This window comes from Schistosoma haematobium, chromosome 2 (assembly GCF_000699445.3).
Source record: "Schistosoma haematobium chromosome 2, whole genome shotgun sequence".
NCBI classification, from domain to species: domain Eukaryota; kingdom Metazoa; phylum Platyhelminthes; class Trematoda; order Strigeidida; family Schistosomatidae; genus Schistosoma; species Schistosoma haematobium.
In genome coordinates, this window is record NC_067197.1 from 8,316,336 (window position 1) to 8,339,801 (window position 23,466).

The following is a 23,466-nucleotide window of genomic DNA, read 5'->3' on the forward strand; positions in this document are numbered from 1 at the left end:
TGAGAATCCCCTGGAGACACCAATAGTAAAAGATTATTTATTAAGAATGATCATCAATTTAAATATTATGAATTAAGTTACATAGGACTATTTTCTGAGAATTCACATTTTCATCTATGTGAATATGTCACAGATCGATTGGACAAAGTTGGTAGCTAACACCACAAAAAATACTGTTATGAAGTAGTCCGATATATCTAATATACAGAGCTGTTCGCCTTTGAGCTTTTCGACTTTTCATAACCTCTCTATGTCCACTAAAAGGCAACCTCGCAGTAAATGGTGGTTATCGATAGAGAACATCTAATCGCCAGTGCGAGGCACTGTAATAAGGAGTACAAATCTACTTCTGAACCTCAAATTTGTCCGTTTTGGTCTCACCATTGTCTATCTGGATTAACTATAATGATATAACTTCATGGAATAGGCTCTCCAACCAATGTAGTATGACCGCGTCTTTATAATAGACAAGTCCAACCACTGAGCCATAGTAACAACTACAAAACGATAAAGTGAACTGAGTTTTAGAATGCAAACAAATGAAGTGGAACAAAACATAAAGATTTATTTACAAGTAGTGAATTTAAACAGAACACTAGAGAGAACAAAAACAAGATAAAATTAAGTTTCGGCCAGCGTTTAACAAAATCGCATTTATTATACTGAGAAATATAGCTAGATACTGATACCAATAAAAATATATAAATTGAAGCTGTTATGTTCTTGTTACACTCGACTACTCGGAAGTTAGACAGAACAGTTTTAAAGAAAAAAGCATATAACGTAGAATATAATAAATAAATTGCTACACTTAATTTACAAAAACTGTTTCGTAAGGAAGTTCAAAATCAGAAAAGATGACTAATTTTCTTTTTTATAAAATCAGAATATCCCACAATCCTTGAGGTTGTTTTTAATTATTACATCAGTTACAGCATCAAATACAAACTGTATATTATTTGTGTCTGTTGCACATGTGAAATGGGAATAGATATCTTTAGGTCCACTACGAGTGTTTGAATTTTCAAAACATGATCGAATATACTCCGAAGCCTCTTCATAGTTATTCCCACCTAATCAAAAGTTTAGGAAGTAAATGAAAATAATAAAAGTAAACTAATCAGAAAAAGGTGTAAAACATCCTTTAATATGGGAGAAAAGCAATTCACCTATGATTAAACTTAAAAGCATTTTTTGAGATGATAAATTTGTGTGATCACAAGATAGTCGATGAAAAAGTTTCCACATAATTCTTTATAAAATGATTGTTTAACTGGATAGAAATTAATTGCACTCTTCATCAAAAATCAACGAAACAGTAGCTATTCATATACGACCCATACCTCGTCAAATTCAGCCACTATAATTTCAACAAAACTAATTGACTCATTATTCAACTCATTACTACTTCATTGGAGAACTATTACATAGGCGAAGACAACGATAGCCAAATAAATGTTACTAAATCAAGACTAGCATACCTCCTAACTAAGCTAAGAGTTTAGTAGAACTGACTACCACAATCGTTACAGTCAAATCGAGTAGTGGTAAAACATCGCTTGATATTATTTGCGTAAAACAGGTTTTCACTTACAGTAGTCAAGAGATTAGACTTTAATAGATTTTCAGAATATTTTTGCTCAGATTTGTTTGAGAGGCTTTGAGAGAAGTGATAGAGAAATTGGACGGAGCTCGTAATGAGCAACGTAGGATCTGTAACAAATGTCCATCGGTTTAAGTTTCTCTACCAGGAAGTGTATACACGGTCCTTTCACAGTGAACTGTATAGTTTGCTAGGATATGTATAGGTTTGACGCTCTGATAGCAATTAAACAAGTAGAAAATTGAAATTGTTTTGATAAATCTGATGAAAAGTTTCCCAACCTTGTATTACTCGTATAGGCTCAAGAACAATTTAGTGCCTGACAATAATGTGATTCATATTGGAGACAGTTTGTCTTCCGATCAATGTCCACTGGTTGCAGCAAGTATAATCATTCAGCATCAGACAATGCATATTAACTGTTACATTTTTCTTCCCCTGTTTGGCTGAGTGATCAAACGTTAGGAGGGGACATAGTAGACTATCTGGAGACGAGATTATAACACTAATACTTAAAACATTTATAGTAACTACACATATCATCAAGACTTTTTATTTTGTTCGAATACATAAACACTGGTACAGGGGGGACACCGAATACATATACGCCAAACAATAACAATGAGGTTGTGAAGAGATGGAGAATGTGAAGTGCGTATAATAAAAAGAACAACAACGAATATAAATCAGTGTATGAGAGTGAAATAATAGTAGTAATAATAACAATAATAATGATAATAATAATAAGAAGAAGTAGCAGTTCAGTTAGCAAAAATACAACCAGAAAGAATTTTTCCAATTAAAGAAGTTACGTTCATTTTTCATGAAGTAAAAGAAAGTTGCAGTAGGATCACCACTGGCATTTATTCTGAACCATGTCTGATAACGTCTCTAGCCACTGTGCTGCATCATTTCTAGGACCCCGGCCAGGGAGTTGTGAAGGACTAACAGAAGCCAGTTCTGTACATCTTTTTTATACCACGACAATATATCATACACTGAGCACCTCTCTGCGTTTTCCAACCGGTCTCATAGTCAACAAATAATGCAGGAAGTGGAATTGTATGGGAAGACATATGTAGAACATGTCCAAGCCAGTTAAGTCGATCTTTCACGATAGTGACACCAATTGGATTATCGTCTCTGCGCCTAAACACACGATGCCGAACCTCTGCATTACTAACATGGTGTTGCCACTGGATGTCAGCAATCCTTCGGAGACAACGATGATTGAACACAGAGAGTCATCTAACATCCTCAACTCGGAGAGGCTAGGTTTCACCAACACAGAGCAAAACTGCCCTCACTGACGCGTCGTAGATCCGACCTTTTACAGTCAAACTAACATCACAAAGGTGCCAGAGATGACCCAGATCAGCATAAGCTGTTTTGGCTGTCACTATACGTGAATTGACTTCATCAATCACTCGCTTACACAGCTGCCCAGATACACAAACTTCTCGACTACTTCTATTTGCTCACTACCCATAGTGAGTGCATGTTCAGAAGTACTTTGCACTTGGCCGGTGCAAAGCACATACCATACCTTCAGACACTAATTGCCAACTGATTAAGTGCGGATTGCATGGCTTGCATATCATCGCACAGTAAGACAATATCATCCCCATAATCAAGGTCGAAAAGTCTTTCTCCAGGCAACAGATCCACACCACCACTACTTACATCCATCAGAGCTGTTTCCAGGACGCCATCGATGGCAAAGTTGAAGAAGAATGGTGAGATTGGGCAACCCTGTCTAACCCTACTGCTTGAATGGAACAATGGAGAGAGGTGGTTGTATGACCTCATTCTGTCTGGGGCATTTGTATTATAGGGAATTCGAGCTATTAATAAACCCAATCACCCCTTCAATAAACAGTCTCAGAAAACAGTTTTGTCCAACGAATCGAAGGGAGCCCTGATGTCAAGAAACACTACGATTGTTAGCCCGTGATAAGTATGACAGTATTCTAACAACTGGTGGAGGGTGAAGATATGGTCAACACATCCTCAACCAGAACGAAAACCACCCTGCTCCTCGAGAGTCAATCTTTTTCGAGTTTTGAACAATCTAAGAAGTATGACGGAAGCCAATAGTTTGGATGCAATCGAAAGTAAACTTATCCCCCGATAGTTAGTGCAGAAACGACGTGAACCCCTCTTAAAAATAAGAGCAACTATCGACACACTCCACGATATTGGAACACTCTCTAATTGTCAGACCGCTGTAAACAGCTCAGTCAGTTCGTGAACCAGAAAGTCGCCACTATCTTTAAAAAAGACCGGGAGTACGTCATCTGGGCCTAGTGATTTGTGGCGCATCAAGAATTGGAGTTCCCTGAGGACTTCCGCCTCGTCAGATGGATCAGTCGTCACGAGCCATGGATGATAGGACAGTTTGATCGATATTGCCGAGGCAACAGACCAGTTGAACTGCTCCTCAAAAAACTTTGCCCATCGTCCAAGACATCGATAAATGTTAGTGATTGGTATCCCGTCATCTTCACAGATTGTTTCACTCACACCAGACTTCTTGCTGCCAGTGACTTGGATGAGTTAAAAGAGCTTCCGATAATTGCCAGATGCAGCCTCTGATCTCAACTCGTTAGCACGCTACGACCACTAGACTTCTCGGTCCTTACACAACAGTCTTCGTTCATGGTCAAACTCGCGGTCACTTGGAGTAGACCGTGGTTCAGTCGATTGTAAGGAGCCTATAGAAACCTAGTGTTTATAAGCAGGATGTTTTGAGAAGCCGCAAGCGACTTAACTTGCCAGTTTCGTGGCGTCATGCAACTGCAATGAACGCTTATACTTACTTTCCGATGGGCTGTTAGCTAGCCTTGATCCTAACTCGGTTTGATATTTAGTTGCAACATAAGCTGCAACCAATTTACTGGCATTGATCCGTTTAGGACGATGAATTTCTTGGCCACTGAAATGTAAGGTAAGATTAGCGCAAACGAGGGTATGATCAGAGTCCAGATAGGTACTCCAAAAGGAGCGGCAGTCTTGTACACAGCTACGCCAGCGGTATCTGATCACGATGTGATCAATCTGAGTCCCGGCTTGAGATGCAGAAGGGGGGCGCCAGGTGACACATCGGCGATGACTGTGCCAGTAGTTAGTGCTAGCCAGAAATAGGTTGTGGTCTGCGCAGTTGTAGTAGACGGTCCCTGTTATCTGACCTGCGACCAACAAGTCCTCATCAGCCACCTAAACGATTCTCTTCTGTACGTAGATGGCTGACCTGAGCATTCAAGTCCCCAGCTAGTACTATATCTGTCGAACGCATTTTCCGAAGAACCGTTAACTGGTGGTAAAACTCATCCTTGATCCAATCCGGGCTGCAATCTGTAGGTATAGGCGGAGATGAAGAAAAAACATCATTCTCACACCAATTTCTTCGCACTTTAATAGAGCCTTCTAATCTAACTGCACATAAATGACTGCTAGTGGGGATCCAATCGGTTAGTGCTGTCTCAACTCTAGCGCTCAGTGCGACACCAACTTCAGTAAAATCAGACAAGGATGCCACAGGGTCCCCGGATAAACGCACGTGAAACAAGCACTTCTAAGCGGCAGACTGAGGGCAAATCTTTAATAATTCACTAATCTTGAATACAGATCTGGGATGGACAACAGATATAAATGTTGAGTTTTTCTAAAGACAGCCAACATTGTCTGTTATTTGCATTAGTGTGTGAACGTTGAAGGAGGCCAGTTTGGATGGTATACATGGTTTCAGAGAGACTGGTTCAATATCCGTAGTCGGTGGTGACATTCAACTTTCGACCAGTCAGTGACTTGAGATTGGTTAGATAAGACAGGGTTTAAACCATAAGCGAGCTGCTGTACAAGTTTGAAAATAAAATACACAAAATGGGAATAAAAGGGAATACATAAATGATATAGTATAGAAGAAAAATAATAAGTATAAATAAAAAAGGATGTTATCAAATGATTGTGAATATGATTTTTCTGAATGAGCGTTGAAGCCAGAGTAATTTTTCCGGTAGCAATCATCATTCGATCAAGATTGGTAAACTTATGCTAAATATGGGTGCTTGAAAAAACAGAATGCTTGATACTGTCAGCGTAAAATGTTTGAAAGTTTTAAGAATCTGAATTTCGATATTAATGAAGAGTCAGTAAGCAAATGAATGAGGTAAGTTCGTTTACAGTAGTCTATGTTGCTTATTATCTAAATTGTTGAGAGCGTGTAGTGTTATGACCCCACAGGATATCGTAATAACATCACTCAGTTTAATTTCCGATACACTCCACCAAAATCATCCACCTGAGCTACAAATCGTTTTCACTACCTCACACCAAACAAAATCAAACCTATTTACTGATCAGGGCTAATAAAGAAAATTCAACAATCTCCTGCCTTACAGATAGAAATTATTAACAATTTACACATCTTTAGAAAGACTAACTGGTTCCTATTGTAAATAACTACTCTGTATCACTGAATAACAAAATGAAAACAAAACCTGGAGTAACAATAGTATTCATCAACAATCAAGCAACATTTAAAATAATAACCAGAGCGACAATTTCTCAAATCACTATGTTCTAATAATATTGTACTACACCTTTAGAATGTTTATTTATAAATTGAGAAACACAGCATAAATTAAAAGCTGGAAAAATTCAAAGCTTACCAGTGTACTCTGGGAAACATATGGTTAACGGGGACTTCATTATTTTGTTTTCAAAAATATCTCGCTTATTTAAAAATAAAATGATACTTGTTTCTGTAAACCACTGGTTATTACATATTGAACCAAACAATGTCATAGATTCCATCATCCTATTCTGTAACAAAAACAAAGAGCATCAAAACCAAAAGAGTTGTGTCTATTAGAAGCCAAACTATGGTGAGATGTGCACCAACCAATTATAGAGTACAAACAAATTAGACATGATACTCATATGTCTGTTGAACATAGTCTTCACTAATATTTGTCTGAAAATCGTTTGTTGGTTATTGGCCATCTGAAAGTGACTGCTCAAGAGTGATATGCCTGGATGTAGAGCACGATCATGATTAAAATTTATCAAGTGCCTATAAAGCCTACCACATAACTTTGAAATAAAGCATTGGTTGAGCATAAGGATTGGACAAAGAAATATTCTACGTAAATTAAGTGTTGATGATGTTTAGAACGGTGATGAATATTCAAAGAACAGAACTAAGAGCATCCACCTGACCTAAAATTGTTTTCTCTCAGCCATAAAATATAAAAACTAAATCAACTTAAATGATTAAAACCACCTGCTAAACTACTGTTACATCGAAAACGCATCGTAAAACCCTACAACATAGGGTGTCAACTTACGTGAACACACACTGTGGCCACCCAAATAGTCGAAAAGCAGAAAATTTTAAAATTGGCAAGGGCATGAATAATGGTAGAAAATAAACTGGCGTAATGGAATTTCCATACATCGAAGAGTCAATGGTGTATCTATGCCATCAAATTTTCAGCTATTCAATGTAGTAGTCAATAATCTTTATGACTGATTTTGTCAGATACCGCTGGAATTAATAACCGCCTCAGATGGAACTTCTGAGTAGGTTTACTCAGTTAAAATGAATTGGTATTACTAAGCTGTAGTATCTGGCGTAATTGCATGACTGGATTAAATAGAGTGATGTATCCGGTTTCCTGACTAACTAAAGTTGTCTAGGTTGCATTAGAACAAATGGGCTACAAAACTTTAGCTTTTTATGTGTAACGAAATTTTAGTAAAATAATTACCATTTCTTGATCTTCAGCAAGGGTTAGATCGTATTCACTCATAGCAACCACAAATATAATTGCGGTGACGCCTTCGAAACAGTGAATCCATTTTTTTCGTTCTGAACGCTGTCCTCCAACATCAAACATCCTAGGGTAATAATTTAGATAGCTATTTTCCTTGCCTGATGCTTAATCCTTTAAAAGAGAAGTGGGTTTCTACAATTCCACCCGTTCTTACTCTAGTTCGAAGGACATCCTGTTGTGTTGGGATATAACAAGGACTTGATAACCTATCCAATGAGTCAAGGAAGCTAAAATACAATTTAGACTCGGGACGTATCTCACTATGATGCAGAATCATTCAGTTGAAATTCTCGAGACCTATTAACAGCTGTTTGAACACCTGGGTCGTACCAGAGCCTCTTTAGCGCACTAAATACTTCGTCGGGTAGCACGTCAACATCTGTCCGTGGAAGGTTGAGGACCACAGCAATATCATTCTGGATTTAAGTAACTTATAACATGAAAAATACCATTGCGTTCGGATATGCACAACATATCTGCAGTTGTTCCATAGCTCTCAGTATGGCTACCATGCTCTGGATGGTGTTGCTGAATACGACCGGTCTGTACGTTTTGCATTCTTCTTCAGTATAACCAGACATATGAATAATTCTGCAAATAAATATTACAGTAACGTACTTCATTTGTTTAACTATCGTGCTTTTTCCCGACTCTCCGGCACCAAGGAGCAACAGTTTGGCCTCTTTAAATGAAGCCTCACCATCAGCCTTTAGTTTTCTGTCAATGTCTTTGGATCGAGCTATAGCAGCTAGTTTTTCTTTGCTCACAATACATCCCATATCTACAATTTTCGAAACAAGAGCGGATGATAATTGTATCAAATTACCGCCTTAAAGTGAATGAAACTTGGCTCATACAAAATATGCAGTACATTTACCACAGCATTTCGTGCAATCTTAAACCTGACCCATACTAAGCAAAAAAGTGTTATTCTATATGACAAATCGAAGTAAACTATTGGAATAAACGTTATTACAAGTACGGAACTATAAAATAAATAAAACTCTAAACTTTACTAAACAGAAATACAGAACTGGTTTTCTCCATAAGCTGATTCTGAGTGGTAAAAGAGCGTTTTTGGTCACGGCGATGCATGATCCTTGCTTTATTTATTAATAACTAAGAATACAGTGAGTAACCTCGTAGTAACACATGGAGTATATTTCTCTGGACCTAAGAAACTAGTACAAACATTGAGTTTGCTCAGAATAGATCCTACAAGGGATCACACCACTACCTCTTTTGATAATGAACTTTACAGCTTGTACATCTTAAAGCTAACCAATTATCAGACTGAACTTTGTGTACTAAGGACTAAAGGCATAAAGCCTATGTTATTCATCTTCTAGTATGCTTCTGTGAGTGTCTAATATTCTCTCGAATGAGTCAGTTGAAGGGGCGGACACAACTGCTCCGGATAATAGGCTCTAAAGGGTTTTAAACCCTTTAGCCTCAACCTCCCGGCATTGGGCCGTGGTCTGAAGACCATGTCTCTTCTTCTTTGGGGATGTCCAGGTCGAGATACCTGATTGTATAGATGTCGGAAATGAGCGCATGCCTTTTCTACGGATGCTCCTTAATCAATTATCCAGTTTTCAGCCAAGACCGCACAGATGATCGCCTTCATGTTTTCCTCCTATATGTTAAGGTGGGTCTACGAAGCTGTTTGACAGACCAATGCAGTAGGATGATTGCATGATCATTTCTCCCTAGAGGTGGGGGGAGAGCCACCTGACTGACATTATCATCCTGTGTTATGACTTAGTCCAAAAGAGACGAGGGCTTACTATAGAGTTTTCTGGTCCCTTGATAATCGACCCTGGGTTAAGGATAGATTAAAACGTGCTTAAAAGGTTCGCAACGAAGTTAGCTAGTTCCTTCAGTAATCTAGGATTCACTTCATCGGGTCCCGTGGACTTGCCTATGTCAAACTTATTTAGCAGACCAAAGACATCGAGTTCTTTAGTAGTCACATTGTCCACTGGGTGCGTGATGGGAATTGTACGGACTGACAATAAGGGTTTTTCTACAGTATATATATTGCTAGAATAGTTTTGGGATACTTGAGCTTTGCCAAAGTCGTCCTTCACTAATGATGAAGCATTACTGTCGCCCTGGGACATTTCCTTTCCTTTTTCTACACGAATACAAGCGTTTAAGACATTCTGTGAATTCAGTGACAATTTTATCTTCGTACAGCCTTCTAGACTTACGGAGGGTTGAAGCACATGTTTTCCGAGCTTTTCGAAACTGAGATTTTTCTTCACCAGTCCCCAGTAAACTAAACCTATCCCACATACTTCTCCTCTTACAGAGAAGGTTACTAACCTACCTACTGAACCACGGTGGAGATTTTCTCGACCCCCGTGGTGTATTCCAAAAGATGTGGGGTTCAGTAACTTTTAAGTATAAATTTCGAAATACGTCCCAAGCTGTTTCAATTGGGGACTCTGGCTCTATTGTCCAATCTACTGATAATGCTGAGAGTAAAACATATTGTGTATTTTCTTTTCAGATGTTAGGTCTGGGTTGAGCTGACGCGTGCTCGGTCTTGACAACCACATGGGGATCAAAGGTTGAAACTGCATGATCAATTTTACCTAGGGGTGGCATGTAATCGAGGTTCGTGGCGTCATCCTGATAGTGGGTCAACAGAAAGTCTAGTCATGTTGATTTAGAGTCGGGGTCTCACCTAGTCGCCTCTTTCACATGTTGCACTAGTACACATGTGATAATCACATTTACTAGTTCCTACTCGAAGGAATTTTCTGACGGGTCGGTTCTCATATTTTTCCAGTCTATCGTGAGTGTATTAAAGTCTATTAGGATTAGACATCGACTACTTTGTGACCAAGAATTGAAGCTGTCTAGTAAGACCTCGTTTACCTCACAGGTCGGACTGGGGTAAACCAAACCAATCAGCGGCCCTTGTCCCTCGCATTCCAGGCAGTAAATAGCTAATTCACATGTCCTACTCCCATGGAGTACACTGCCCGACAATGGTGAACAGGATAGTAATCCTAGAGAGCTACTCACTCTCCTTTATTTTTCTGGATTCTGTCGACTCTTACCAGAGTAAAACCTTCGAAATAAAATTCCGCACTATTGGTAGGCTACGTCAGCCAAGTTTTTGCGACCGCGATTATATCGCGCTTGGTAGAGTCAATCTGTACATGTAGTTCTGACTGATCCGAAGCTTATTTAAATGGGTTAGTTCTGAATCCATGGTGGCTCCGGAATCATTCTTTGTCGAAGCTTCACAAACCGAAAATTTAGAATTTTTTGTCCTTTTCGCCAGCGTATAACCCAAGTTTTAGTTCTTTTCAGGCTTCTCGTCGTTTCACATAATCTGCGAGCGGCAGGTCCTTACGGACGAAAGTTCCTGACCCCTTCAGTTGATGTCCATTATGTTACATTAAATCCCGTTCATTAGGAGATTTAGTTACTATTCTAAGTAGCCTGATTTGATTTTGTTCCAAGTTTGTTTGGCCATCTAGTCTGTAAACCTATAGCAAGGAGACTCCAGGGATATCCTAAGGCATTAGCTAATTTAGCGCCTGTTTTATAGACCCAATGTCATGCTCAAAACGAATTTTAGGTCCTGGGCTTTTAACTTCATTGATTCTATGCAAGGTACCCGACCTGTCACCGAGATCACTCCTTAATTTCCTGTCTACATTCTATGGGATTGGATTTTCTTTAATAGCGTCATGCCGCTTCTTGTTCTCGACCTGTACACATTCATCAACTTGTAATGTGACGTCGAGTCGTGGTTGACTATGATCACCAGTACAGGAAGACTATGTACCAGTTAAGCGATAAGATACCCCGTAAGCAAAATATCAGAAGGCAGTTGATGGCTGTGGTCGCGAAGTATTCGTTGGCGATCTCGCGGTATCAAAAGAATACCGAGATGGTGCCAGGCTACAAGTGTGGTTACTGAGCGTAACCGAATTCGTGCAAGGTCTTTTACGTAGAACGGTATCCGGAGAAACGTACTGCATTTGTCTCTCGAGTTAGCCTACCACACCAGAATGGTTTGTATCCAGGATCTGAGGATTGCGTTCGTAGTGGTGTGGGGCAGAAAACGCTGCAGATGTAGGAGGGAACCACGTTGAACCAAGGAACCAGAAGCGACCATAACAACCAGGTTCGAGATCAAACGTATGCCAGACATATTCGGAGCCAGAATATCAACTGAGTGCGTTGACAAGAGCGTGGGTGATCAGGCCAGCTTTCTACAAAATTGACCGAAGTCGACGGTACCAAATGGGCGATGGTCGGAGGCGTGGGTTCAGGATACAAAAATCAAAGAGAAAGAGAAAAGGTGTAGCATGTATGTAGTATAGGGGTAGAGTCCTATACCGTATTTGTTGTTGATTGTGCGGTCACTCGCGAAAGCGTACGGGTACGCGTACTCGGCGACCGGACGTAAGACGGCAGTCTCGTTCGTACTTCGTGAGCCTGCAATCTCATCCGAAGTCAAGGGCGACGTGGTCTGCTGATCTGGAGGTGAGACTGAAGTTTCGTCCGTAGATGATGCAGAAGACACGTGCTGTTGACCGGGACGTGAGAATGAGGTCTCTGATGTATCTAGCGTGGGATCTGAATTAGATGTAGGGATCCCGCTAGCAGGTTCGATGGGTCTAACATTGGGTCTCAGGTTATCAAGTAGGGCGCTGTCATTGACGTGTGCTGGTTTGAGACGATCAATGCTGACGATCTCGACGCGGCCATGTCGATCAACCTTGAAGGTCTTTTCGTTACGAGCGATTACGCGAAAAGGACTTTCGTAAGGCTGTTACAAAGGTTTGCGTACCGAATCCACTCGTATGAAAACATGTGAACAGGTAGATAACTCTCGAGGGGGAGCGACCTGTCAATGTTTTATTCTAGTTGACACCGCATAGATTCAGACAGTCGAAGGACGTAATCTGATCTACCGAAATCGCTACTGCTCCGTGGTGTGAGGAATTCCCCAGGCAGACGCAATGTCGTACCACATACAACCACAGCAGCGGAACATTGAATATCTGCCTTCAAGCTCGTTCTGATACCTGAGAGGACGAGCAGTAAAATTTCGTACCAACTGTCGTTTTCATGTGCTCGAAGAGCACTTTCAATTTGGCGATGAAACTGTTCAACTAAATTATTTGATGCTGGGTGGCAGGCGGTAGTGCTCATGAGTTCCATACCAAGCAGCCGGGTCAGTGTGGAGAATAGTAAATCGGGGAAAATTCTCGAATAAAGCGTGGAATATATCGTCACGCGAATGAACGACGCCTAAGATTCGGTACGCGTACATCGGAGTCTATTATATTAATACTATTCTCATCTTTATCCGTCATTTCAATTTGTTGCCAGATTATTATATATTGAAAAATTTTAATACGAAAATGTGCAACAGACGTGGATAGATAAGTAATAGACTCAACGCGATTGGTTTCTTTGGAGGATTAGACCGCGATTGAAAGTGCTCGTAGTTTTGGGTTCACCAGCTGTAGTGGCTTCGAGTCGCAGTTGACTATGATTACCACTACAAGAAGGTTGTGTACCAGATATCGGAGGGCGATTGGAGGTTCTAGCTGTAAGATCCAAACTAAGGTTTGCATTGAAGAATAGCTGTTTAGGTGGGTTAGATACGCTCCCTTGCCCGATTTAAGCGAAAACAAAGTAATTGGGTGAAGTGACGATTCTAATATTCATCATAAAGTTAAGTGTACATCGTTACCTAAACAAATATGGCCACCTAGTTATCCAACCAATAATTGTTCAACTACTCGAATCTAAGTCACAACAAATAGGGAAGTTGATAAAAGATGCTAGAAGATTACCAGTCACAAATAAATGTTGTTCTATCCTGTGTGGATAGACCACGCACAGATTCGTTCAAAGGAGAATATTTGGTTGCTTTATAACACAGAGTGTTTCAATTTCTGGAAGAGTGCCTCAATTCACAATCAAAAATGCACAATTTCAGTCAATACAAGCAACACAATCAAAAGGAGGAACAAACCAATATGGCTGCCGCCAAGACTAAGTATCAACCAAAACAACATAAATGCATTTCAGGAAGAAACACGGAAACTTGGTGAAGGCGTAAGAAAAATAAAATCTATAATAAAATACAAATATAAACAACTCAAATGGAATCAAAAAGACTAACAATGTGCAACTAAAAAAATCAATAGGAACAAACTGTGAGTGTATATATGGAGGGATTTTCACACACAAAACATTCAAAATGGATCTTACAGTAGCGAGATATATTTGTTGGCGATCTCGTCGAAAGAATACCGAGATCGTGCCAAAGGAGTACAAGCGAAATCACTGAGCTAACGAAAGCGCGTTCAAGGTCACAATCAGCGGAAGGAAGAATGTATGTATTTTGGTACAGTTAAACAAACAAGTACAGTCAAACAATCACTGGTACAACTGGTTGTAATCACAGTTGTTCCCATTAAACCAATCGCGTTCCCTTGGTAAAAGTAGGTCACCAAAAACTCTCCTTGGTGTAGCAACCACAGTCGCATCAAACACTGAGTGGGATCCCGGAAGGTTATGGACGACTTGGGCAGTCAGGTCGTTTTTCCTGCTAGAAATTGACCTAGCCTCGCAATTGGGATTCCTAAGTGTTTCCTGCCGAATACCATTTAGAGTATAGGAGACAGAGGAAACTTCCTTTATTAAGGTTTTATCTAGGACAGACCTTTTTGAAGTCGATCTTTCCTCCTTTGATTGATGTGAGTCAGCTGGTACCGAGCTTATTTGAGGTAGCTTTACATCAATGTGTGCGTCGACAGGTCGAGTTCTATCCGATCTATCCCAATTTCGTTTGATAATACACTTCTTAGCAGCATTTAATCATTGAAATGGCCTCGGTTAGTAGACTTTGTGCCTAAGCCGCATTGCTGAGAAAACTACACGCAACCATTCCTACTAAACCGTTTGAAAGCCCGAGGTGTTAGATTCGTGCAAACTAGGTGGTACCATACATCGCACTCTTCACAGTGTATGCCGATTTCAACGGGGTATTCACAGTCCGGGCGTTGGTATTTGCTTTTTTTGCACAGTCCAACCATCAAAAATGTTTTCAAAAAGGAACTAGATGAAATGATGTCCAGAAACGAGAGTGATTTATGATCATAAAAGTGGTAAACTGAAAATTGTTAGGATCAAATGTGCTAACAGACACAACAGAAACAAAGTACTCAAAAGTGCCGACTATAAACTACTTTTGGAACAAAAATGACACTCCTAGCGGAAACGTTAACTGAAATAGATCCAATTAAAGTGTAAACAGTAGTCTTGATACGTAATAAACGATCAAAACAATAAAATTCACTCAGCGAGAAATGGCACGCGGTCAGATCAATTAACTGCTTCAAGAGAAGATTAGACACAGAAGCATACTAGAAAAGGAATAACAAAGATTGTAGGCCTTCGGTCCTCATTACATAAATCTGAATCTAATCATCCTCAAGGCCAAGCGTGTTCAAAAACCGCGATTTAACAAACTGTGAGTGGGGTTTAGTTTTTCCCGTCGAGCGTTCGATGACTGGAACGACTTAACCGGAATAGTTGTATTAGCCTAATACGTGAACATTTTCAGGAAGAAGCTTAATTTTCTCCGAAAAATACGATGCAGGTCCACCGACCTACTATCTCTATTACTGAAGATCAAAGACTGGATGTCAACCGCGCGACAAATTAAACTGAACACTTCAGTTTCAGTTTGGAAAGGACAGGAGGCTTGATGGCCTATGTTAGCTCTGGCAATAGTGGTCTCTCAGTTGATCCAACTTTCTTTTGAAAGAGTCAACGGATGGAGCCTCAACCACGTGCTGAGGTAGTGAATTCCACTCGTTGATGATTCAATGGGAAAGTCGATAGTCAGCTGACAAGTAATTTGTTCTCGGCTTATGAACTTGTTTGGAATGTCTTCGTAAATTCTCTGTTTTGGAAGACAAGAAAAATGAGGGCATATTAAGTGCAAATTTATCACTAAGCAATTTGTAGACTGTATTCTAGTCGCCTCTAGTTCTGCGATATGACAACGGGAAAAGGTTCAGCTTGGCCAGTCGAGATTCATACGGAAGCTTCGCTATTCCGGGAATCAGCTTAGTCGCCGTTCTCTGAACCTTTTCCAGAAGCTCACTGTCTTTTTTAAGCAGGGGCTAGCCGCTTGTATGCAGTACTCAAGTTTAGGACGAACGAACACTGTATACAAAGTCAAAAACGTTTTAGCGTCGACATGACTAAAAGCCCTACGTATGGACCATAAGGTTCTAAAACCTTCGGCTGCTATTGCACGGCAGTGTGCAGTAGTTTTTAAGTCTTGACTAACGATAACTCCTAAGTCATTATATGTCTGGACGACAGGTAGCTCAGTGTTATTCATCGTGTATGTATCTGTGCCTTGATGACCGATATGCATCACAACACACTTGGAAGTATTTATCGGCAACTGCCAGGTTTTAGACCATTCAGATAATTTCTTCAGGTCATTTTGGAGTTCTAAACTGTCATCCTTACATCGTATCGTTCTCCATATCTTGACATCGTCAGCATATAGCAGGACCAATGATGATAGATGAAGAAGGTCATTTACATACAAGAGGAATACCACTGGCCCCAAAACTGTACCCTGGGGCACTCCACTAAGCACAGTTTCCCGGCTAGATAACTTTGAGTTCACCCTTACTCTTTGTTGACGCCCAACTAAGTAGTCTTTTATCCACATCAATAAATTGCCTTCGATCCCGACTTTTCTTGACTTATATAACAGCCGGTTGTGCGGAACTTTGTCAAAAGCTTTACTGAAATCAATGAAGGCGACGTCTACAGGTAGCTTTTGGTCCTTAAGAGCGCACCAGCTTTCACGAGCCACTAATAAGTTAGTGAGACAAGAATAACCTATTCTGAAGCCGTGCTGCTTCTCCGAGAGGATCCGGTTCTCATTGAGATACTTAAACAGCTCCTTCCGAATAATCTTTTCTAAGATTTTAACAACCACACTAGTTAGGCTAACGGGGCGGTAGTTCTCAGGTTTGTGTTTCGTACCTGTTTTGAAGGCAGGACTTACTATGGCGTTTTTCCAGTCTTTCAGTAAACGACCCTGCGTAACGGATAGGTTAAAGCATGTACTTAAAGGGCTTGCAACGAAGTTAGATAATTCCTTCTGTAGCCTAGGATGTAATTCATCGGGCCCCGTGGATTTACCTATGTCAAGCTTATTTAGCAGACCAAAGACATCGAGTTCTTTAATGGTCACGCTATCCAGTGTATGTATGGGGGGATCTGTATACGCTGACGGGAAGGGCGCTTCTATGGTATATACGTTGCTAAAGTAGTTCGAGAACACTTGAGCCTTACCAAAGTCGTCCTCCACTAATGATGAAGCAGTACTGTCTCCCCATAGAGCAGGAATATTTCTTTTTCTCCTTGTCCTTTGGTTTATATAGGAATACAAGCGTTTAGGACATTCTATGGATTCCTTAACAACTTTTTCTTCGTACAACTTTCTAGACTTACGGAGGGTCGAGGCACAAGTATTCCGAGCCTTTCGATACTGAGATTTTGACTCATCAGTCCCCAGTAACCTAAATCTATCCCACATTTTCCTTTTCTTACGGAGAAGGATACGGACTTCCCTACTGAACCATAAAGGTGAGTTTTTCGGCCCCTTTGGTATAGTCCAAGGGATGTGAGGTGTGGTAGCTTTTAAGTATGAATTTCGAAATGCGTCCCAGGCCGTTTCAGTTGAGGACTCTGGGTCTATTGTCCAATCTATTAACGATGCTGAGTGCATGATGTCTGGTATGTTTGCTTTCCAGACGTTGGGTCTGGACTGGACTGACGCGTCCTCATGACTGGCAGTTATATGGAAGTCGAAAGTTAAAACTGCGTGATCACTTTTACCTAGGGATGGCATCATCCTAATAGTGAGTCAGTGTAAGATCTAATAAGGATGATTCAGTGTCCGGATCGTACCTTGTCGCTTCTTTCACATGTTGCACTAGAGCACATGTGATAACCCCATCAACTAGTTCTTGCTCGAAAGGATCCTCCGACGATTTAGTTTGCAGATTTTCCCAGTCTACCATAGGTGCATTGAAGTCCCCTACGATTAGACATCGACCACTTTGGGACCAAGTATTGAGACTGCTTAACAGGATCTCATTTGCAAATGGGATAGCATTCCTAATGAATAGAGCTACTCCCCCTCCTTTGCGCTTTTGTGTTCTGTCGGCCATTACTAACGTAAAACCCTCGAAATCAAGTTCCATACTATCTATAGCCTGTGTCAGCCAGGTTTCTGTTACTGCGATTATGTCTGGCTTTGTAGAGTCAATCTGTACACCTAGTTCCGATCGCTTATTAAGTTTCGTGCATTGGTGTCACAGATCCGAAGCCTGTTTAAGTGCCTTCGTGCTTCACCCAGAGTGGCTTCCTCATCATTTTCTGTTGAAGTCTTACAATCCGAAAATTTACAATTTTCAGGTTCTTTTCGCCAGTGTCTAACCTAAGTTGTAGTTCTTTCTCGGCTTCCCGTCTTTTAACACGGTCTGCCAACGGTAGATCTTTTCGGATAAAGACTCCTGAACCCTTTAATTTGTGTCCATTCTGTAAAATTAAGTCACGTTCGTTCGAAGAGCTGAATACTACTTTAAGCAGTCTGGAATGATTTGGTTTCGAGTCCGCTAGACTCCCTAGTCGGTACACCTTTAGCAAGGTGACCCCGGTCATATTTTGAGGCACGAGTTGATTAAGCAGCTGCCTAATCAGAACAATGTCATGCTCAAAACGAGCTTTAGGTTCAGAGCTCTCGCTCTCCTTGATTCTATGAAAAATAGCTGATCTGTCACTATGATCAGCTTTCGATTTTTCAACTACTTTTACGGGGGCAGGGTTCCCTTTTACACCCCTACTTTTCTTCCTTACAACCTGTATCCATTGGTCAACGGTGCTGGTAGAAGCAATAACAGTTGCGTCAAACCTAGTGTTGGATTTTGGGGGGATGTCGACGACTTGAGAGGTCGGGTTATGTTTACCGCTTGAAACCGATCGATCCTTGCGATTGCGTCTTCTAGGTGTTCCCTGTTGGACCCCATCTGGGAGACGGGGAACAGAAGACCCTACTTTTCTTGAGCTTTTGTTTAAGGCAGGCTCCTTTGGAGGCTGCTTATCCTTCTTTGACGGGCGTGGGTCATCTATCATCGAACTAACCTTAGTTTCCTTTACGTTGGTTTGCGTGTCGACAGATCGAGTGCTGTTTGACGCGTTCCGACTATGCTTGCTAAAAACAGTGAGACAGTCTCGGTTAACAAGCTGTTTGCATCCGAGCAGCACTGTTGACAAAGCCATACACAACCCTTCTTACTGCACCGTTTGAAAGCAGCAGGCGTTAAGTTCGTGCAAACTTCGTGGTACCAGCCTTTGCACTCGTCGCACTGCATGCCGCTTTCAATAGGATAACGACAACCTGGACGTCGGCAACTGATTTTTTTTACACCGTCCGGTCATTTAGAAGGGGTTCTTTTTCAAGATGCGATGATACTCAGAAACAAAAAAAAAATCAATGACCAAAAAGTGAAGAGCTGTTGGTTGCTAGGACCAAAAGTACTAACAGATACAGTTGAAAAAGAGGTACTCAAGAGTACCAGCGACAAAACTAATTGAGAGAACCATAAAAACAATACTTTAGTCGAATACTTTAACCGAAATAAATTCAATTAAAGTGAAAACAGTAATCTTGATACGTAATAAACGATCAAAACAATAAAATTTACTCAGTGAGAAAAAATACCACTGTCCTTTTTAAATAGCGCACTTGGGCTTCTGTCTTTACTCTGATGAACGGATTTCGTTGGATTGAGTTTGTTGTTTAGTTGTATCGACTTTCTATCCTTTCCTAGGCTTAACACTATTCAATTCCCTGTTGTAGCGCCTTTTTAAAAGTTTTGTGGTGAAGTGGGTCGAAGTATCTGTTCCTGGTTTCAATCTCAAGATTGTCATAGTTTAAGGCTTGTATTTTCGCTAATTGTTATCTACTGCTTTTCCTTATATATGTAAGTGCATTATATGCGCTTGCTATTATATCGACACTCTTGTTCTTCTCTCTCAACTTGAGGGAGATCTCACTCACGATACTCTTCATCCTCTCCTAGTGCTCAAAGTGCATTCTGGCCAGGCATAAACTGCTACAATGCTACTGACTAGTTTTAATCGTTAGGATATCTTTTGGGATGATTTCAAATTGTCGATGGCTTCTGTTTTGAAATTTCGTTAACGGAAGTGGCTTCTATGTGACTACTGACTTGTTAGCTTCTTCTCTTATCCGTCTCTCCGGATTCTCTCGTACCTTCTACCTCTAGCAAATAATAACAGAAACAATTGTGACATCTCTTGGGATAATTCGGTGTGCATACAAAGGAAGTCCGCATAAATGTTTCCTTTGTCTCCTGACCGGGTAAAATATTGGAACTTTCCTCTTAAGTGTCTTGCTGGGGGTAAAGTGTCTCGAAATTCACATCGAATTGTCTACTTTCTGTCTGCACTTACGGCTGGTCGGTGTTCTTAGAAAGTCACCGGTAAACCAGTGGTCCACTAAACAAATTATTGAAAATTGATGTGGTCGTATTAATGGCGAAATGAGGGAAAATTTTTCCTCAAGTATGTTTGATTTGTCTACTAGTAACGCGTCGAAGTAAAATATGGAGTTTATGTGCAACAGACTTTACTAGAAAGTTCTAATTACAGTATAAATAGTAGCGAAACCCCCAACTTACGTTTCTATATGGTCATTGTGAATCGTAAATGTCAGTCTTCAGTAATAAGGAGAGTAGGTTGATGAACCTGTATTAATCCTGACACATTGCTTTCCAGTGAAGGTCTAGCTTCTCCTTGAAAGTATTCACTGATGAGGCTGATACCACTTTTTCGGGTAAGGCGTTCCAATGATTGACTACTCGAATTTTCGTTACTGTTACACGAAAATTCAGAATTACTAGCTGAATCAGATCGAGCAAAAGCTGAGACTTTTTCAAACTATTTTAGCGAAGTCTTCTCTACGTTTATTGTAACAAATACTTGTCCCACTCACACCGAGATACCAACCATTGAATCTGTACAGGGAACTGAGGAAACTGTCCTTCCATTGATAACTAACCTCAAGCCTGGTAAGATACCGGGCCCTGACGGGTTACATCCACGGTTGCTGTCATTTCTTGCGGACATTATTTCAAAACCGCTCGAGACGCTCTTCAACACGTCCCTTTCACTCGCTCAACTCCCTAGAGATTAGAAGGACGCTCTAGTCAGTCCTATATTTAAGGACGGTCAGAGACAGATAGTATCTAACTACCGGCCTGTTAGTCTAACTAGCATAGTCGTTAAGTTACTTGAAAAGAATTCGGGTTAGGTTGCTAAGCCACATAGATTTACACAATCTGTTAGCTCCTGAGCAATACGGATTTCGTAACAAGCGTTCATGCTTGACTAACTTGCTTATTGCGAGGGAGGATTGGACAGCAGCCCTAGATAACGGTCTGTCTGTCAATGTGATATTCATAGATTTTAGCGAAGCATTTGACAAGGTTTCACACGTAGGTTTTATTCAGAAGCTCACGAGCTTCGGAATAATAGGTACTGTACATGAGTGGATAGGAAATTTCTTATGTGACCGCAGACAGAGAGTGAGGGTCAATGGAACGTTATCCGATTGGAAGCCGGTCAAAAGTGGTGTACCCCAAGGCACCATCTTAGGCCCACTACTCTTCCTTCTCTACGTTAATGAGTTACCGCTGTTACTTAGGTCGTCGACATTGTTTGCGGACGATGTAAAAATTTGGAGAGCAATAAAAAGTGTGGCTGATCATCTGGATCTTCAAGCTGACTTAGACGATTTAGTTAGATGGGCTCGTGAGTATGGCTTAGAAATCAATGCTAGGAAGAGTGTGCTAATGCACATCGGCCACGGTAATAGTTACCGTTACACTATTGAGGGTAAACCTCTTCCATGCGTTCAAGAGCATAAAGACTTAGGAGTAGTAGTAAGTCACGATTTAAAAACAACTACGCATTGCAAAGCAGCTGCTGTCAAAGGTTTTCGTGCGTTATGGTCACTTCGCCGAGCGTTCAAATCTTTTGACGAGGAAACGTTCCGAATTTTATATCCCATATATTTAAGACCACATTTAGAGTACTGTATCCAAGCAGCTAGCCCGTGTCTGGTAAAGGATACTAACTCCCTTGAGCGTGTCCAGCGTGTGGGGACGTGAGCTTCTGCATAAAACCTACGTGTGAAACCTTGTCAAATGCTTCGCTAAAATCTATGAATATCACATCGACAGACAGACCGTTATCTAGGGCTGCTGTCCAATCCTCCCTCGCAATAAGCAAGTTAGTCAAGCATGAACGCTTGTTACGAAATCCGTATTGCTCAGGAGCTAACAGATTGTGTAAATCTATGTGGCTTAGCAACCTAACCCGAATTCTTTTCAAGTAACTTAACGACTATGCTAGTTAGACTAACAGGCCGGTAGTTAGATACTATCTGTCTCTGACCGTCCTTAAATATAGGACTGACTAGAGCGTCCTTCTAATCTCTAGGGAGTTGAGCGAGTGAAAGGGACGTGTTGAAGAGCGTCTCGAGCGGTTTTGAAATAATGTCCGCAAGAAATGACAGCAACCGTGGATGTAACCCGTCAGGGCCCGGTATCTTACCAGGCTTGAGGTTAGTTATCAATGGAAGGACAGTTTCCTCAGTTCCCTGTACAGATTCAATGGTTGGTATCTCGGTGTGAGTGGGACAAGTATTTGTTACAATAAACGTAGAGAAGACTTCGCTAAAATAGTTTGAAAAAGTCTCAGCTTTTGCTCGATCTGATTCAGCTAGTAATTCTGAATTTTCGTGTAACAGTAACGGGGGAATACCATCACTACGTTCCATTCGCTGTTTAACATACGAAAACAATCGTTTCGGACAAGTATGGCTATCACATACTAACTGTCGTTCGTAAGTGGTACGGGATTTGGCTATGGTTTTCTTACAGATATTACTGAATTTTCGGTACTCACGCTTAATTGGTGCATGACCTGTCAACAAGATTAAGTCCCAGAAATGTTTCCTACGCTTTAACAGCTTCCGGGTTTCCTTATTAATCCATGGAGGGCAATGTGATTCTAAAATGGAATAAAAATCCACCCTTATAGTGAGATTATTCCTTAATATGTTTATCACCAGTATGTGACCAGATTCAGTCAATAGTAACGTAGAACTTCGTACGTACGTACATCAGTTCGAGTTGCCACACTACATTAGCACAGAGATGCAGTTGTCGATTCAAATCCCTCTACCACTACGAGATTTGAATCGACAACTGCATCTCTTTGCTAATGTGGTGTGGCAACTCGAACTGATGTACATACGTACGTGTGACCAGATTAGGTGAAAGGCGTATCTCATGAGTACATGAACCTTGTGAAGGCTCTTTACTCAAACACTACTAGTCGAGTCAGAGATTATAGCGAACTGTCACCTAACTTCGCAACCTCAAGTGGTGTCCGTCAAGGTTGTCCACTATCTACATTTTTGCTCAAATTCACCTACTGCTGGAAATAATGTTCTCGTCGACTGAATTTTTAGGAATTGGTCTCCTTCCAAGAGGTCTACTTATCGCCTTAATACGCAGATGACATAGTCCTGTTTGGCGAAGACGTTGATGAAATGCAGAGTCTTTTGGTAGCACTGAGCAACAATACCAGGATGTTTGGGATGCGTTACTCCTCCTCTAAATGCAAGTTGTTGCTCTAGGACTAGCCTGCGTTAACACTTGAACTAAGGATAGAGAGTGTAGTCGAACGCGTCGTCAACTTCACTTATCTTGGAAGCCTGATCAGTCCTAATGGGTTGGTGTCTGACGAAATCGCTGCACGGATTCGAAAAGCTCGTTCGGCTTTTGCCAACTTACGTCACCTACGGCGAAGGCGAGATATCCGTCTATCAATTAAAGGACGAGTATA

General features: G+C 40.8%; 2 protein-coding genes across 2 annotated transcripts in view; one reads left to right on the plus strand and one right to left on the minus strand.

Moving 5' to 3' along the window:
• Positions 1-882: 882 nt before the first annotated feature.
• On the minus strand, positions 883-8,219 carry GNAT3_3 (Guanine nucleotide-binding protein G(t) subunit alpha-3; the record flags this gene model as incomplete). Its single annotated transcript, XM_051219134.1, has 6 exons — positions 883-1,073; positions 6,274-6,427; positions 7,375-7,504; positions 7,539-7,667; positions 7,702-7,856; positions 7,890-8,219. The coding sequence occupies 6 exons, from the start codon at positions 8,217-8,219 to the stop codon at positions 883-885; spliced, it is 1,089 nt and encodes a 362-aa protein (XP_051067409.1).
• An 11,161-nt stretch (positions 8,220-19,380) lies between these two features.
• MS3_00000234 (uncharacterized protein) overlaps positions 19,381-23,466 on the plus strand; it is a 58,883-nt gene continuing 54,797 nt past the window's right edge. The window contains exon 1 of the mRNA XM_051208082.1: positions 19,381-19,511. The gene's annotated coding sequence lies outside the window, so the exon portion shown is untranslated. The remainder of the gene's footprint in view (positions 19,512-23,466) is intronic.